The sequence below is a fragment of the Sphaeramia orbicularis genome, chromosome 19 (genome assembly GCF_902148855.1).
Source record: "Sphaeramia orbicularis chromosome 19, fSphaOr1.1, whole genome shotgun sequence".
Taxonomy (NCBI): domain Eukaryota; kingdom Metazoa; phylum Chordata; class Actinopteri; order Kurtiformes; family Apogonidae; genus Sphaeramia; species Sphaeramia orbicularis.
The window spans coordinates 7,546,660-7,563,516 of NC_043975.1; the positions used below are offsets into that span (position 1 = coordinate 7,546,660).

Genomic DNA, 16,857 nt, shown 5'->3' on the forward strand with positions numbered 1-16,857 from the left:
TAAAAACAAAGCAAACAAAATACATATCTGGCACACATACAAAAAAAAAAAAAAACATACGTCAAATGAAAAACCCGCAGTCCGTCTTGGGCTAAAAAAAAAATAAAATAAAATAAAATAAAAATCACAGTTAGCTAACTCCACGAACACACACAAAGAACATTGCAATTAAAAAAACAACAACAACATACTCAACCGAAAGCCAATCATGACACCAACACAACGGCACACAACACCCACCCAAATATGACATAAAGAAAACAAAAAAAAAGTAAAATAAAGACAGGACCAACATGCGTGCACTCACCAGGAAAGAACGACAAAACTGCTGCTATCTCCTGGGGTGCACGACCCCAGTTTGAAGGGGTGTGGGGTTCATGTCCCCAAAATAAAATTGGAATTAGCACAACAAAAGTCAGCAATGGCAAGTGGAATCCTACACTATATACCTTAACTCTGTTACACAAACACACCCGTTTGTACTCTTTGATTCCCTCACCTAATGAGAATCGATAATGGAATCAGAATCGTTAAATTCTTATCGATTCCCATCCCTACATACAGGTCACATATAGGCAAAAAACATCGGATTTGGGCCACATTTACCTGCAGTCTGACCGTAGCCTAAACGACCCCTGAACTACCGTGACTTGAACACCCAAACATCACTAACGCCTCATGTCATGTTACAGTTGTTTCTCTCCAGATATGGTTTCATGAAGCCGGTGAACTGGGAGGAAATCCAGTTCCACGATGCAGATGACGCAGACTCTCCTTTTACTGATGACTACTTGGATGATGTAGACGTTCGGATCCAGGAAGGAGCATCGTCGCAAAATCCAAGAGTTACAGCTCAAGACGTCGGTCCAACTCCAGCCCAAGGTTCTAACGGTTTTGGATTTTTCGTTATAGTTTAGATTTATTTAGTTTTGACTTTTTTTTTTCTCTAATTCAGTTCGTTTTAATTCGTTTTTAGTTTTTATTAGTTTTCGTTCTTTTCTAAATGCTTAGTTTTAGTTTCTTTATATCTTTTCTCTTCTTCGTCGTCGAATTCACATAAATCCCAGACAGGACTCTGCTACTTTCTCCCAGCTTTAGCTTCCATGTTTCCAGGTAGAGTGGGGACCAGAAGACGACTAAACGACAAGTGACAAGAAGTGACGGACCGTTAAATATCATATGGTACCAGCAGCGAAAATTGCTTGAGGGAAATAAATCGATTTTATATCAATTCGACATCGACAAAGACGAAAACGAAGGGAATTTTATCCAGAATTTTTATACGTTTTAGTTAGTTTTGTAAACACACAATACAGTTTCAGTTAGTTGTCGTTTTTTCTTTTAATTATAGTTTTTATTTAACCCTTTCATGCATGAATTATGAGAACCTGAGTCAGTATTTTTTTCTTGAGTGTTTTTATTCCTCTTTAGGCATGAAGAAAACAATGCATTTGAAATTTTTTTTTTTTTTATAAACCTATTTTTCATGGGGTTACAAAAATGCCCATTCAACTGGACACCATGCATTTAATTTTTGAAGCAAAGAAACATGTATTTAACCCTTTCATGCATGAGTTATCAGAACCTTAGTCATTATTTTTTCTTGAGTTTTTTATATTCCTCTTTAGGCATGAAAAAAACAATGCAAATTATTTATTTATTTATTTATTTATTTTTATGAACCTATGTTTCACGGAGTGACAAAATGTCCACTCAACTGGACAACATGTGTTTAATTTTTGAAGCAAAGAAACATGTATTTAAAACTCGTCATCAGAAAGTGATATACTGTGTGAAAACTATGAAATAAAAACATTTTTTAATGCTGCTAATTGCTAAATCGCTAACGTTTTCTCACATTTTCTCATACTCTAATATTAGTTATTACTCATTTCATGGAGATAAAATCCTGAGACCCAGGAAATGGACAGTTTTGGCTGTTTTATATTAAAAAATTGTCTTGATTGGAAACTGCATAATGCAACAGTTTTTTCAGATACATTTTTAAAATAATTTTTATTTATTGATTGATTTTTTTTTTTTTTAATGGAATGGCCTTTGTAATGCATAGCATTTTTAAAGTAAAACTGTCAAACTTTTGTCCCCTATAGAGGACAAAATGCATTGCTGGGTCCCAAGAGGATATGCAAAAAAAACCCTAATAACAATTAGCCACTGATTCACTCAGGAAAAAAAATCTTGATTAAAGTTCTCATAGTTCATGCATGAAAGGGTTAAAGTAAAACTGTCAAACTTTTGTGCCCTACAGAGGACAAAATGCATTTGCTGGGTTTCAGGTGGAAATGCAAAAACAAAAAAAAACAAAACTTTTTGTTCCAGAAAACTGTTAATTACAGTCTAATAACAATTAGCAATTGATTTACACTAAAACATATTACTGCAGATCAGGTTTATCATGAGCAGCAAAGCTACAATAATTGTATGAATGTCAGTGTATTATGGGATGGTGCATAAGCGTCCACTGTGTTGGCTGATATGGAACTAAAACAACTAAACCCATGAATAAACAATAGAACAGCTGGAATATGTGTCCACTGTAGTGACCAGTATGCATGAAAGGGTTAAAACTCATTATCAGAAAGTGATATACTGTGTGAAAACTATGAAATATAAACATTTTTAATGCTGCCAATTGCTAAATTGCTACTGTTTTCTCACATTTTCTCATACTCTAATATTTATTACTCATTTCATGGAGATAATATCCTGAGACCCAGGAAATGGACAGTTTTGGCTGTTTTAGATTAAAAAATTGTCTTGATTGGAAACTGCATAATGCAACATTTTTTTCAGATACATTTTCAAATTCATTATTCATTCATTATTTTTATTTATTGATTGATTTTTTTTTAATGGAATGTCCTTTGCAATGCATAGCCTCTTTAACCCTTTCATGTACAGTGGTCACTACAGTGGACAGTTCTTCTACAGCTGTTCTCTTGTATATTCATGGATTTTGTTGTTTTACTTGCATATCAACCAAGACAGTGGATACTTATGCACCATCCCATAATACACTGCAATTCATTACGTGACTGTAACATTCCTGTTCTTCATAAACCTGACCTCCAGCAACATATTTGAGTGTAAATCAATTGCTAATTGTTATTAGACTGTAATTAACAGTTTTTGTTTGTTTTTTTTAAGTTGTGTTGTTGTTTTCTGCATATTATTTGAGTGAGTAATAACTACTATTATAGTATGTTAAAACGTGAGAAAACATCAGATTAGCAACATTAAAAAAAACATTTATTTCATCGTTTTCACACAGTATGACAGTAAATGCATGTATTGTTTTTGCTTCAAAAATTAACCCTTTCGTGCATAGTGGTCACTCCAGTGGACAGCTATTCTACAGCTGTTCTCTTGTATATTCATGCATTTTATTGTTTTAGTTGCATAATAGTCAACACAGTGGACACGTGCATCATCCCATACAGTGCATTTTATACTGTTACTGTAACTGCTGTTCTTGATCAACCTGATCTGCACTAACATGTTATAGTGTAAATCAACAAACAAAACATTTTTTTTTTTTTTTTTGTGCATATTATCTCCATGAAGTGAATAATAACTAGCATTAGAGTGTGTTAAAATGTGGGAAAACATCTGATTAGCAGCATTAAAAATGTTTTTATTGCATAGTTTTCCATTTCACATTCTGATATTAGGTTTTAAATACATGTTTCTTTGCTTCAAAAGTTAAATGCATGGGGTCCGGCTGAGTGGACAGTTTTGTAACTACTTTAAAAAAAACAAAACAAAACAAAAAAACTCAATCGCATTGTTTTGTTTTTTTTGTTTTTTTTTTCATGCCTAAAGAGGAATAAAAACACTCAGGAAAAATATCGTGACTAAGGTTTTCATAATTGCATGAAAGGGTTAAACACATGGTGTCCAGCTGAGTGGACATTTTTGTAACGCCATGAAAAATAGACTCATAAAAACAAAAATTTCAATCACTATTTTTTTCATGCCTAAAGAGGAATAAAAACACTCAGGAAAAAAAATCTTGATTAAAGTTCTCATAGTTCATGCATGAAAGGGTTAAAGTAAAACTGTCAAACTTTTGTGCCCTCCAGAGGACAAAATGCATTTGCTGGGTTTCAGGTGGAAATGCAAAAACAAAAACAAAAAAAAAAAAAACTTTTTGTTCCAGAAAACTGTTAATTACAGTCTAATTACAATTGGCAATTGATTTACACTCAAACATGTTAGTGCAGATCAGGTTTATCAAGAACAGCACAGTTACAGTAATGGTCTGAATGTCAGTGTTTGGGATGATGCATAAGCTCCACTATATTTGGTTGATATGGAACTAAAACAACAAAACGCATGAATAAACAACAGAACAGCTGGAGAATAGCTGTCCACTGGAGTGACCACTATGCATGAAAGGGTTAATTCAGTGAACAAAAATGTTTGTACAATTCTAGTTTTTGTCATTTCGTTAGTTTTCGTTAACGATAATCACCTTGGTCCAGCCCAGGAGTTCACCTCAGCCCTGGAAGAGTTCCAGAGAGTATCAGGTCTGCCTGTCACCGGCGTGTTTGACGAAGCCACCAAGACGGCCATGAACAAACCCAGGTGTGGAGTTCCAGACAAGGAGGTGGAGCTGTCGAACAGTGACGACTCTACCGCTGTGGACACCTTTAATGAAACTGTCAGGACCAACATAGGAGGTGGCAACTCCTCTGAAGGCGACATATTCAACTTTAATACCACCGACGCTTCCAATGATACCAACACAAACGACACAGACGACTTTAAAGGGTTTGGTGATGTCATAAACGGCACACATGACGCCAACACTGACTCTAAAATGGAAAATATGAGCGTGAACGTGCATCAAAACGAACCGAACCGACGAAGGAAACGTCACCTCGCAGGTCTGGTGTCCAAAAACAGACAGAAGAGAGAAGTGAGTGAAACAGGTCACATGGCTTTTTCTAAGACGCTGCTGAGGTGGAGGCTGATGGGTGAAGGCTACAGCAGTCAGCTGACCGTGGACGAGCAGAGGTACATCTTCAGACTGGCCTTCAGGATGTGGAGCGAAGTGTCACCGCTGGACTTTGTGGAGGACACGAGTTCACCGCTGGAAGATATTGATATTAGACTTGGCTTTGGCACAGGTACGAAGCATGTGCTTAAAACCATCCCACTTTACCACTTTACTGACGTCATTTTAATGTTATTTATACTGAAAAATTGACTTTGGAATATCACACTGCAAAAAAGGAAGATATGACTTAAACTGACTCAAATTTGGAGTATTTATCTCGAAAGGTCATGTTTAAGACCAGTGGCGGCTGCTGGTCTTTCAGACAGGGGAAGCTCATTGTCGGCTTACATCAAAAAAATGTCAAGTTATTTAAACATAAACTCGTCCCTCCGTTCCTTTTTAAGAAAATGGTCAGTGACCTTATCGTACCAAGTAAACAAGAAAACGTTGAAATTATGTTAAATTGAAACAAGGAAGTACAATGAGTGTGTTTTATTTACAGTGCAAGAAATGAACGAGTAATTTCGTAGTGGTTTCTCTGATTTCACAGCAGAATGTGCGACGGTATTAACTCTTTCGGTGCCAGACAGTTAAGGGGCTAATAAGCCTTAAAAGTGCCACAGAATTTGGCCGTTTTTCAGTATTTCGCGTCGTTTTTATAATCGAACTCTGAATCGTCATCAGAACTCATTTTCTAGCAGATGGGACTGTTTTGACAGATTGCTGTGTTCACGATATTACTACCAAATGGCCATCTAATTTGCATATGATTTCATTCATAAATTCATTCATAAAATTTCCCAAGCAGAAAACGAAACGCGAGCTCTTCCTTGGTCAAAAACCGCTCGGTAACATCCGACCGATTGCTACTTAGATTCAAAACGCACCGGACGCAGCCGATTCATTATTGATCGTAATTTGCAAGAAGATTTGAAAGAACGTCATCGAAATGTGAAAAAGAAATGGGGGAGGATGGTTTGTTTGTACACAAATATGGCGTGTTCTCCAAAGCCGATCTGATCGGCCTGTGGCACTGAAAGAGTTAAACTGAACTGTGTCAGTGAAGGAGTAGATCTGAAAATAGCTGTCGATCAAATGGGGTTCAGCCTTTCGACTGATCCTCCAATCAGCACGTGGAAGCCCGGCATCCAGCCCGGCCGAGCTCCGCCCACAGCTCCATTCACCCCCAGAGACGCCCCGGCGTCCGGGGGCGGGACAACATCGTGGCATTTATCCAATTACCGTCCAGTTTTGAGGCAATGAATAAAACTGTTCCACTCAGTCCCATTGAAGTGCATGGACGCTGAGAGTCTGCGGACAAATGCACTGAGCAGAGATGGAATGAGAAAACAGAGACACGGGAATGGAGGAGAAGTGAACAACATGGAGTCTGTTGGTTTGTGATAAAACTGATTCTGAACGAACTCGTCTGTGAGATGAACGTGTTCTAACACATTTGTAGTCAATGAAATGTCAGCACAACCGAACATATTTAACCATTTAATTTTTGTAATTTTAGGGGAAGCCGAGCTTCCCTTGCAGTTTATGAGAAATCGTCTCTGCTATTGAGTCATTATAACTTAATAAGACCTTATATTTAGATTTTTAAAAAATCCTTCTATGACGACTTCAAACGAGTATATTCTGCTTAAAATAACAATTTTAGCATTTTATAATCCTTAGATAAAATTTTCTTAGTTTAAGAAAACTTGATAAGTGCAATTTTCTTACTGCACTGGCAGATAATTTAACATAAAATAAGACATTTTAAACCAATAATGGGTTTAATTTTCTTATTTTTGTACTTGCCTTTTTTGCAGTGGAGAATTCTTCATTAACCCCAGGAGGAAATTATTGGGCGTTAGTCACTCCATTAGAATGTAATAAAAAGTAGCAGGAAAGAAATTATCAATACAACAAAAAAGAAAAACAAAACATACATATGAAGCCCAAATATTCATATTAAAACACTCTATTGAGTCACAAAATTAGAACAGCAATTTGTACAATATGTACTAAACAATAGATTAACAATATAATAATTAAAGAACTATATATGGTGTGCAAAAATACAGTTGTGTGTAATTATAATTAAGAGGTTATAAGGTGGAGCGACTGACACAGGCTGCATGCAAGTTGACACATGTGCACTTAGATGTGGAATATCCAGTAGTGTGTCACAGTCTTAATCAGATTTAGAATACTTTTTTAATCCCAGGGAGAAATTATTGGGTGTTCCAGTCGCTCCATTCAAATTTAATAAAAAGTAGCAGGAAATAAATTGTCAATACAACAAAAAAGGTAAAAACAAAACATACATATGTAGCCCAAATATTCATAATAAAACACTCTATGAAGATACCAAATTAGAACAGCAATTTACAATACGTACTAGACAATATATTATCAATAGGATAAAGACAAACTGTATTTTACACCAATTATTTACTTGTATTGATAGGTTTAGTGGATCAGAAATTATTAATTTAGATCAGAAGATGCTAGTGGTTTAGGTAATTTGATGGTTAAATGCATTTTACTGATACTTCTCATGTACTATAAGGTTTTAATGCAGAACTTAGAGTATCTGCTCACTTACTAACATGTAATGGAGTACTTTGACAGTGCATTACTACTTTTATACAGGTAAAGGAAAAGAAAAGTCTTTTTTTGTAGTAATTTAATCATCCTCTCAGCTGTTTAATGCCCATACTAGTTCACTTCACATGAACCAAAGGCTGAAAACACATGCAGCTGTGAAGTTTGCATTGCTTTACATGTAAAAGTAGATTTTCCTGTGATCTGTGTCACATCTTCAAACCAACAGGAAGACACCTGGGATGTAATCAGAGGTTTGACGGAACCGGCCGTGAATTCGCCCACGCCTGGTTTCTGGGTGACATACACTTTGATGACGACGAACATTTTACGGCTCCAAACACCGGCAGTGGGATCAGTCTGCTCAAAGTAGGAACGCTCACTTTTCAGACGCATACGTAGAAATGTTCAGACAGAATGGAACTCCAGTTTGTGTGTACTGATTAGGTGGCGGTTCATGAGATCGGACACGTGTTGGGTTTACCTCACATCTACAGACCTGGATCTATAATGCAGCCCAGCTACCTGCCCCATGAGGCCGGCTTTGAGATGGACTGGATGGACAGGAAGGCCATCCAGCACCTGTACGGTACATGTGACCACAGCACCATCTAGTGGACGCACACCTGTGGACAAATGAACCACAGTCCGTACACCAGGGGTTCATGCAGGGGTCACATTCAGCCCAGTTTGAATAACCTGAGCTGAACCAGTAAAATAAGATTATAACCTATAGATAATGACAACTCCAAACGTTTCTCTTTGTTTTAGTGCAAAACAAAACTTATGAATAACTTAATAACTTATAACTTCTTAAAATATTTACATTTACAAACTATCCTTTCACAAAAACAAGTGAATAACCTGAGCTGAACCAGTAAAATAAGATTATAACCTATAGATAATGACAACTCCAAACGTTTCTCTTTGTTTTAGTGCAAAACAAAACTTATGAATAACTTAATAACTTATAACTTCTTAAAATATTTACATTTACAAACTATCCTTTCACAAAAACATATGAATAACCTGAGTTGAACCAGTAAAATAACAGAATAATAAGCTATAAATAATGACAACTTCACATTTTACACTTTGTTTTAGAGCAAAAAAACTAATGAATAACTTATAAATTATGAAAATATTTACATTTACAAACTATCCTTTCACAAAACAAGTGAATAACCTGAGTTGAACCAGTAAAATAACAGGATAATAACCTATAAATAATGACAACTTCACATTTTACAAGTTGTTTTAGTGCAAAAATGAAAATATTTACATTTACAAACTATTCTTTCACAAAAAAAGTGAATAACCTGATCCGAACCGGTAAAATAATAGGATAACCCATAAATAATGACAATTTCAAATGTTTTGCTTTTGTTTTAGTGCAAAAAAGCTTATGAGTAACTTGATAACTTATACATTCTGACAATATTTACATTTACAAACTATCCTTTCACAAAAACATGTGAATAACCTGAGCTGAACCAATAAAATAACAGGACAATAACCTATAAATAATGACGACTCCAAATGTTTCTCTTTGTTTTAGTGCAAAAAAAAGCTTTTGAATAACTTAATAACTTAGAACTTCTGAAAATATTTACATTAACAAACTATCCTTTCACAAAAACATATGAATAACCTGAGCCGAACCAGTAAAATAACAGGATAATATCCTATAAATAATAACGACTTCACATTTTACACTTTGTTTTAGTGCAAAAAAAGCTTATGAAAAACTTCTAAATTATGAAAATATTTACATTTACAAACTATCCTTTCACAAAAAAATGTGAATAACCTGAGCTGAACCAGTAAAATAATAGGATAACCCATAAATAATGACAACTTCACATTTTACACTTTGTTTTAGAGCAAAAAAACTAATGAATAACTTATAAATTATGAAAATATTTACATTTACAAACTATCCTTTCACAAAAAAAAGTGAATAACCTGATCCGAACCGGTAAAATAATAAGATGATAACCTTTAAATAATGACAACTTCAAATGTTTTGCTTTTGTTTTAGTGCAAAAAAAAGCTTGAGTAACTTAATAACCTATAAATTCTGACAATATTTACATTTACAAACTATCCTTTGACAAAAACAAGTGAATAACCTGAGTTGAACCAGTAAAATAACAGAATAATAACCTATAAATAATGACAACTTCACATTTTACACTTTGTTTTAGAGCAAAAAAACTAATGAATAACTTATAAATTATGAAAATATTTACATTTACAAACTATCCTTTCACAAAACAAGTGAATAACCTGAGTTGAACCAGTAAAATAACAGGATAATAACCTATAAATAATGACAACTTCACATTTTACAAGTTGTTTTAGTGCAAAAATGAAAATATTTACATTTACAAACTATTCTTTCACAAAAAAAGTGAATAACCTGATCCGAACCGGTAAAATAATAGGATAACCCATAAATAATGACAATTTCAAATGTTTTGCTTTTGTTTTAGTGCAAAAAAGCTTATGAGTAACTTGATAACTTATACATTCTGACAATATTTACATTTACAAACTATCCTTTCACAAAAACATGTGAATAACCTGAGCTGAACCAATAAAATAACAGGACAATAACCTATAAATAATGACGACTCCAAATGTTTCTCTTTGTTTTAGTGCAAAAAAAGGCTTTTGAATAACTTAATAACTTAGAACTTCTGAAAATATTTACATTAACAAACTATCCTTTCACAAAAACATATGAATAACCTGAGCCGAACCAGTAAAATAACAGGATAATATCCTATAAATAATAACGACTTCACATTTTACACTTTGTTTTAGTGCAAAAAAAGCTTATGAAAAACTTCTAAATTATGAAAATATTTACATTTACAAACTATCCTTTCACAAAAAAAAGTGAATAACCTGAGCTGAACCAGTAAAATAATAGGATAACCCATAAATAATGACAACTTCACATTTTACACTTTGTTTTAGAGCAAAAAAACTAATGAATAACTTATAAATTATGAAAATATTTACATTTACAAACTATCCTTTCACAAAAAAAAGTGAATAACCTGATCCGAACCGGTAAAATAATAGGATGATAACCTTTAAATAATGACAACTTCAAATGTTTTGCTTTTGTTTTAGTGCAAAAAAAAGCTTGAGTAACTTAATAACCTATAAATTCTGACAATATTTACATTTACAAACTATCCTTTGACAAAAACAAGTGAATAACCTGAGTTGAACCAGTAAAATAACAGAATAATAACCTATAAATAATGACAACTTCACATTTTACACTTTGTTTTAGAGCAAAAAAACTAATGAATAACTTATAAATTATGAAAATATTTACATTTACAAACTATCCTTTCACAAAACAAGTGAATAACCTGAGCTGAACCAGTAAAATAAGATTATAACCTATAGATAATGACAACTCCAAACGTTTCGCTTTGTTTTAGTGCAAAACAAAACTTATGAATAACTTAATAACTTATAACTTCTTAAAATATTTACATTTACAAACTATCCTTTCACAAAAACATATGAATAACCTGAGTTGAACCAGTAAAATAACAGAATAATAAGCTATAAATAATGACAACTTCACATTTTACACTTTGTTTTAGAGCAAAAAAACTAATGAATAACTTATAAATTATGAAAATATTTACATTTACAAACTATCCTTTCACAAAACAAGTGAATAACCTGAGCTGAACCAATAAAATAACAGGATAATAACCTATAAATAATGACAACTTCACATTTTACAAGTTGTTTTAGTGCAAAAATGAAAATATTTACATTTACAAACTATTCTTTCACAAAAAAAGTGAATAACCTGATCCGAACCGGTAAAATAATAGGATAACCCATAAATAATGACAGTTTCAAATGTTTTGCTTTTGTTTTAGTGCAAAAAAGCTTATGAGTAACTTGATAACTTATACATTCTGACAATATTTACATTTACAAACTATCCTTTCACAAAAACATGTGAATAACCTGAGCTGAACCAATAAAATAACAGGACAATAACCCATAAATAATGACGACTCCAAATGTTTCTCTTTGTTTTAGTGCAAAAAAAAGCTTTTGAATAACTTAATAACTTAGAACTTCTGAAAATATTTACATTAACAAACTATCCTTTCACAAAAACATATGAATAACCTGAGCCGAACCAGTAAAATAACAGGATAATATCCTATAAATAATAACGACTTCACATTTTACACTTTGTTTTAGTGCAAAAAAAGCTTATGAAAAACTTCTAAATTATGAAAATATTTACATTTACAAACTATCCTTTCACAAAAAAATGTGAATAACCTGAGCTGAACCAGTAAACTAAAATTATAACCTATAGATAATGACAACTCCAACTTTTTTTTTACTTTGTTTTTGTCAACAAAAAAAAAAAAAAAAAAACCTTATAAATTAACATATCATCTAAACCAGGGGTGTGAAACCCATTTTAGTTCAGGGGTCACATTCAGCCCAGTTTGAACTCAAATGGGCAGAAACAGTAAATTAATAAGAGAAGAACCTAGAAATAATGACAACTCCAAATTTAACACTTTGTTTTAGTGCAAAAATGAAAATATTTACATTTACAAACTATCCTTTCACAAAAAAATGTGAATAACCTGAGCTGAACCAGTAAAATAATAGGATGATAACCCATAAATAATGACAACTTCACATTTTACAAGTTGTTTTAGTGCAAAAATGAAAATATTTACATTTACAAACTATCCTTTCACAAAAAAATGTGAATAACCTGAGCTGAACCAGTAAACTAAAATTATAACCTATAGATAATGACAACTCCAACTTTTTTTTACTTTGTTTTTGTCAAAAAAAAAAAAAAAACAAAACCTTATAAATTAACATATCATCTAAACCAGGGGTGTGAAACCCATTTTAGTTCAGGGGTCACATTCAGCCCAGTTTGAACTCAAATGGGCAGAAACAGTAAATTAATAAGAGAAGAACCTAGAAATAATGACAACTCCAAATTTAACACTTTGTTTTAGTGCAAAAATGAAAATATTTACATTTACAAACTATCCTTTCACAAAAAAATGTGAATAACCTGAGCTGAACCAGTAAAATAATAGGATGATAACCCATAAATAATGACAACTTCACATTTTGCACTTTGTTTTAGAGCAAAAAAACTAATGAATAACTTATAAATTATGAAAATATTTACATTTACAAACTATCTTTTCACAAAACAAGTGAATAACCTGAGCTGAACCAATAAAATAACAGGATAATAACCTATAAATAATGACAACTTCACATTTTACAAGTTGTTTTAGTGCAAAATGAAAATATTTACATTTACAAACTATCCTTTCACAAAAAAATGTGAATAACCTGAGCTGAACCAATAAAATAATAGGATGATAACCTATAGATAATGACAACTTCACATTTTACACGTTGTTTTAGTGCAAAAATTAAAAATATTTACATTTACAAACTATCCTTTCACAAAAACAAGTGAATAACCTGAGCTGAACCAGTAAAATAACAGAATAATAACCCATAAATAATGACAACTCCACATTTTGCTTTTGTTTTATTGCAAAAAAAGCTTATGAATAACTTAATAACTTATAAATTCTGACAATATTTAGGATAATAACCTACAAATAATGACAACTCCAAATTTTATACTTTGTTTTAGGGCAAAAAAACTAATGAATAACTTATAAATTATAAAAATGTTAACATTAACAAACTATCCTTTCACAAAAAAATGTGAATAACTTGAGCTGAACCAGTAAAATAAGATTATAACCTGTAGATAATGACAACTCCTACTTTTGTTTTTCCTTTGTTTTTGTAAAAAAAAAAAAAAAAAAAAACCCTTATAAATTAAAATATCATCAAAACCAGGGTGTCAAACCCATTTTAGTTCAGGGGTCACATTCAGCCCATTTTAATCCCAAATGGGTCATAACAGTAAAATAATTGCCTATAAATAATGACGACTCCAAATGTTTCTCTTTGTTTTAGTGCAAAAAAAAAAAAGCTTTTGAATAACTTAATAACTTAGAACTTCTGAAAATATTTACATTGACAAACTATCCTTTCACAAAAACATATGAATAACCTGAGCTGAACCAATAAAATAACAGGATAATAACCTATAAATAATGACAACTTCACATTTTACACTTTGTTTTAGTGCAAAAATGAAAATACTTACATTTACAAACTATCCTTTCACAAAAAAATGTGAATAACCTGAGCTGAACCAGTAAAATAACAGAATAACCTATAAATGACAACTTCACATTTTGCACTTTGTTTTAGAGCAAAAAACTAATGAATAGCTTTTAAATTATGAAAATATTTACATTTACAAACTATCCTTTCACAAAACAAGTGAATAACCTGAGCTGAACCAGTAAAACAATAGGATAATAACCTATAAATAATGACAACTCCAAATGTTATACTTTGATTTAGAACAAAACAACTAATGAATAACTTATAAATGTTACTTATAAACTGTTTACAGTTACATTTGCACATTTTTATTCTACTTTTATATTTTTTTTACCTCCTTTTTTTGTGCAGTTTATCTCTAATTTGCACATGTTTTGATTGCACACCACTTTATATCATGTATTTGTATCTTATTGTGTTGTTATTTAGATGTAAATGCACTGTCACTGGTAGAGACCACCTGCAGTTCTGTTGTACAACTGGTGAAATGATAATAAAGCCTATTCTATTCTATTCTATTCTATTCTATTCTATTCTATTCTATTCTATTCTATTCTATTCTATTCTTTTTCCGTTTTTTTTTTTTTTTTTTTTTCGTTTTATTCAGTTTTATTTTATTCTTTTCTGTTTTATTTATTTTATTTTATTTTATTTTCTTGTACCTTACTGTTTAAATTATCCTGATTTCTTTCCCAGTTCTGGTTGGTCTTCCAGTTCATTATGTGTACTGTGTTTGCTCTTGTATTCTATTCTATTCTATTCTATTCTATTCTATTCTATTCTATTCTATTCTATTCTATTCTGTTTTTTTTCCGTTTTTTTTTTTTTTTTTTCAGTTTTATTCAGTTTTATTTTATTCTTTTCTGTTTCATTTTATTTTATTTTATTTTATTTTATTTTATTTTATTTTATTTTATTTTATTTACTGTTTAAATTATCCTGATTTCTTTCCCAGTTCTGGTTGTACTTCCAGTTCATTATGTGTAGTGTGTTTGCTCTTGTGTTCTATTCTATTCTATTCTATTCTATTCTATTCTATTCTATTCTATTCTATTCTTTTTTTTTTTTTTTTTTTTTTTCCTGTCAAATGCTGTCCCTTCAAGGCAAATTCCCAGAATGGGATCAATAAAGTGTATTTATCTATTTATCCATTAAACCAAGAAGAAATTTGGGGTTGTCCTTATTTATAGGCATAATGTAATATTTAAAAAAAATTTTCATGTTAAACCAAGAAGAATATTTGGAGTCATTATTTATAGCTTATTATGCTATTATTTTAATTTTGAACATGTTGGTGTGTGTGTGTGTGTGTGTGTGTGTGTGTGGAACCTGAGCTAAAATCGTTAATATCTTTAGTGTAATTTTTTTTGGCCAATCATCGTATATTTGACACCCCTGCTCTATACACTTATGAAACACAAATGAGTGAAACTACACTCTCTTATATTTCCCTCCAGGAGGCTGTAAAGGCAGGTTCAACACAGTGTTTGACTGGATCAGGAAGGAGAGGACGGCCTACGGGGAGGTGGTGATCCGCTTCAACACCTACTTCATGAGAGACGACTGGTACTGGCTGTACGAGAACCGAAACAACAGGACGCGCTATGGAGATCCGGTGGCCCTGCAGGTCGGATGGAGAGGGATTCCCACGGGTGGAGTGGACGCATATGTGCACGTGTGGTCCAGAAAAAGAGATGACGTCTACTTCTTCAAAGGTGAAGCTGCACTCAAAAAAATGATTCTTGGCTCTAATAAACATGAAGTAATATTTTAAAGTAAAATGTAACTGAACTATATGAGATTTAAAGTTTATTTATCTGAAAAAGTCAAACATAATGTGAATATGCTTAGTATAAAGTGAATCCAAACAACTAAAGTAAACTTTATTTTCTAGATCACATAAAAAGGCTGAGCGTCACAGTCAAACACAGTTTATGTAAAAGTTTGCATTAACTAAAGCAAATCTGACTGAAGGTATTTAATTTATTCATATTGACTCAATATGATAGAAAAAACATTGTATTAAATGCAACTCTTTACATTAAACTTATGTAATAAAATTCCATGGAAAATTTACATGTAATTAAAATACATAAAGTCAACATTTTTGACTTAATTATTTTTGTAAAAGGTCTGCGTTTCCTGTAAAAACAGAAACTCAGGTGGTCCACTGGAGTAAAAGTACCAGTATCCTCCTGAGACCCAGCAATGCATTTATGTCCGCTGTAGTGGAGGAGAGTTTCATAGCTTTATTTAACCCTTTCATGCATGAATTTATGAAAACCTAGTCAATATTTTTTTCTTGAATGTTTTTGTTCCTCTTTAGGCATGAAAAAAAAAGAATGCAAGTGTTTTTTTTATTTTTTTTTTTCTTTTTATGAACCTATTTTTCATGGAGTTACAAAAATGTCCACTCAGCTGGACACCATGCATTTAAGTTTTGAAGCAAAGAAACATTTATTTAAACATCATCAGAAAGTGATAAACTGTGTGAAAACTATGAAATAAAAACATTTTTAATGCCACTAATTGCTAAATTGCTACTGTTTTCTCACATTTTCTCATACTCTAATATTAGTTATTACTCATTTCATGGGGATAAAATCCTCCTGAGACCCGGGAATATGACAGTTTTAGCTTTTTTTACATTAAAAAATTGTCTTGATAGCAAACTGCATAATGCAACAGTTTTTTCAGATACAGTTTAAAATTTTTTTTAATTTATTTGTTGATTTTTTATTTATTTATTTATTTATTTTTTAAATGGAATATCCTTTGCAATGGACAGCATTTTTAAAGTAAAACTGTCAAACTTTTGTCCCCTATGGAGGACAAAATGCATTGCTTGGTCTCAGGAGGATATGCAAAAAAAAAGAAAAAAAGTTTGTTAATATCTTGAATGTAATTTTTTGCAAATCATCGTATGTTTGACACCCCTGCTTTATACACTTATGAAACAACAATAATAACAATTAACAATT

At 32.0% G+C, this 16,857-nt stretch overlaps 1 protein-coding gene across 1 annotated transcript in view; it reads left to right on the forward strand.

Moving 5' to 3' along the window:
• The window catches only part of LOC115410460 (matrix metallopeptidase-21-like), a 34,771-nt gene that overhangs the window by 11,252 nt on the left and 6,662 nt on the right, over positions 1 to 16,857 (forward strand). The window contains exons 2-6 of the mRNA XM_030122115.1: positions 693 to 882; positions 4,506 to 5,153; positions 7,851 to 7,990; positions 8,069 to 8,210; positions 15,334 to 15,591. Of these exons, the coding sequence (XP_029977975.1) occupies positions 693 to 882; positions 4,506 to 5,153; positions 7,851 to 7,990; positions 8,069 to 8,210; positions 15,334 to 15,591 (1,378 nt within the window). The remainder of the gene's footprint in view (positions 1 to 692; positions 883 to 4,505; positions 5,154 to 7,850; positions 7,991 to 8,068; positions 8,211 to 15,333; positions 15,592 to 16,857) is intronic.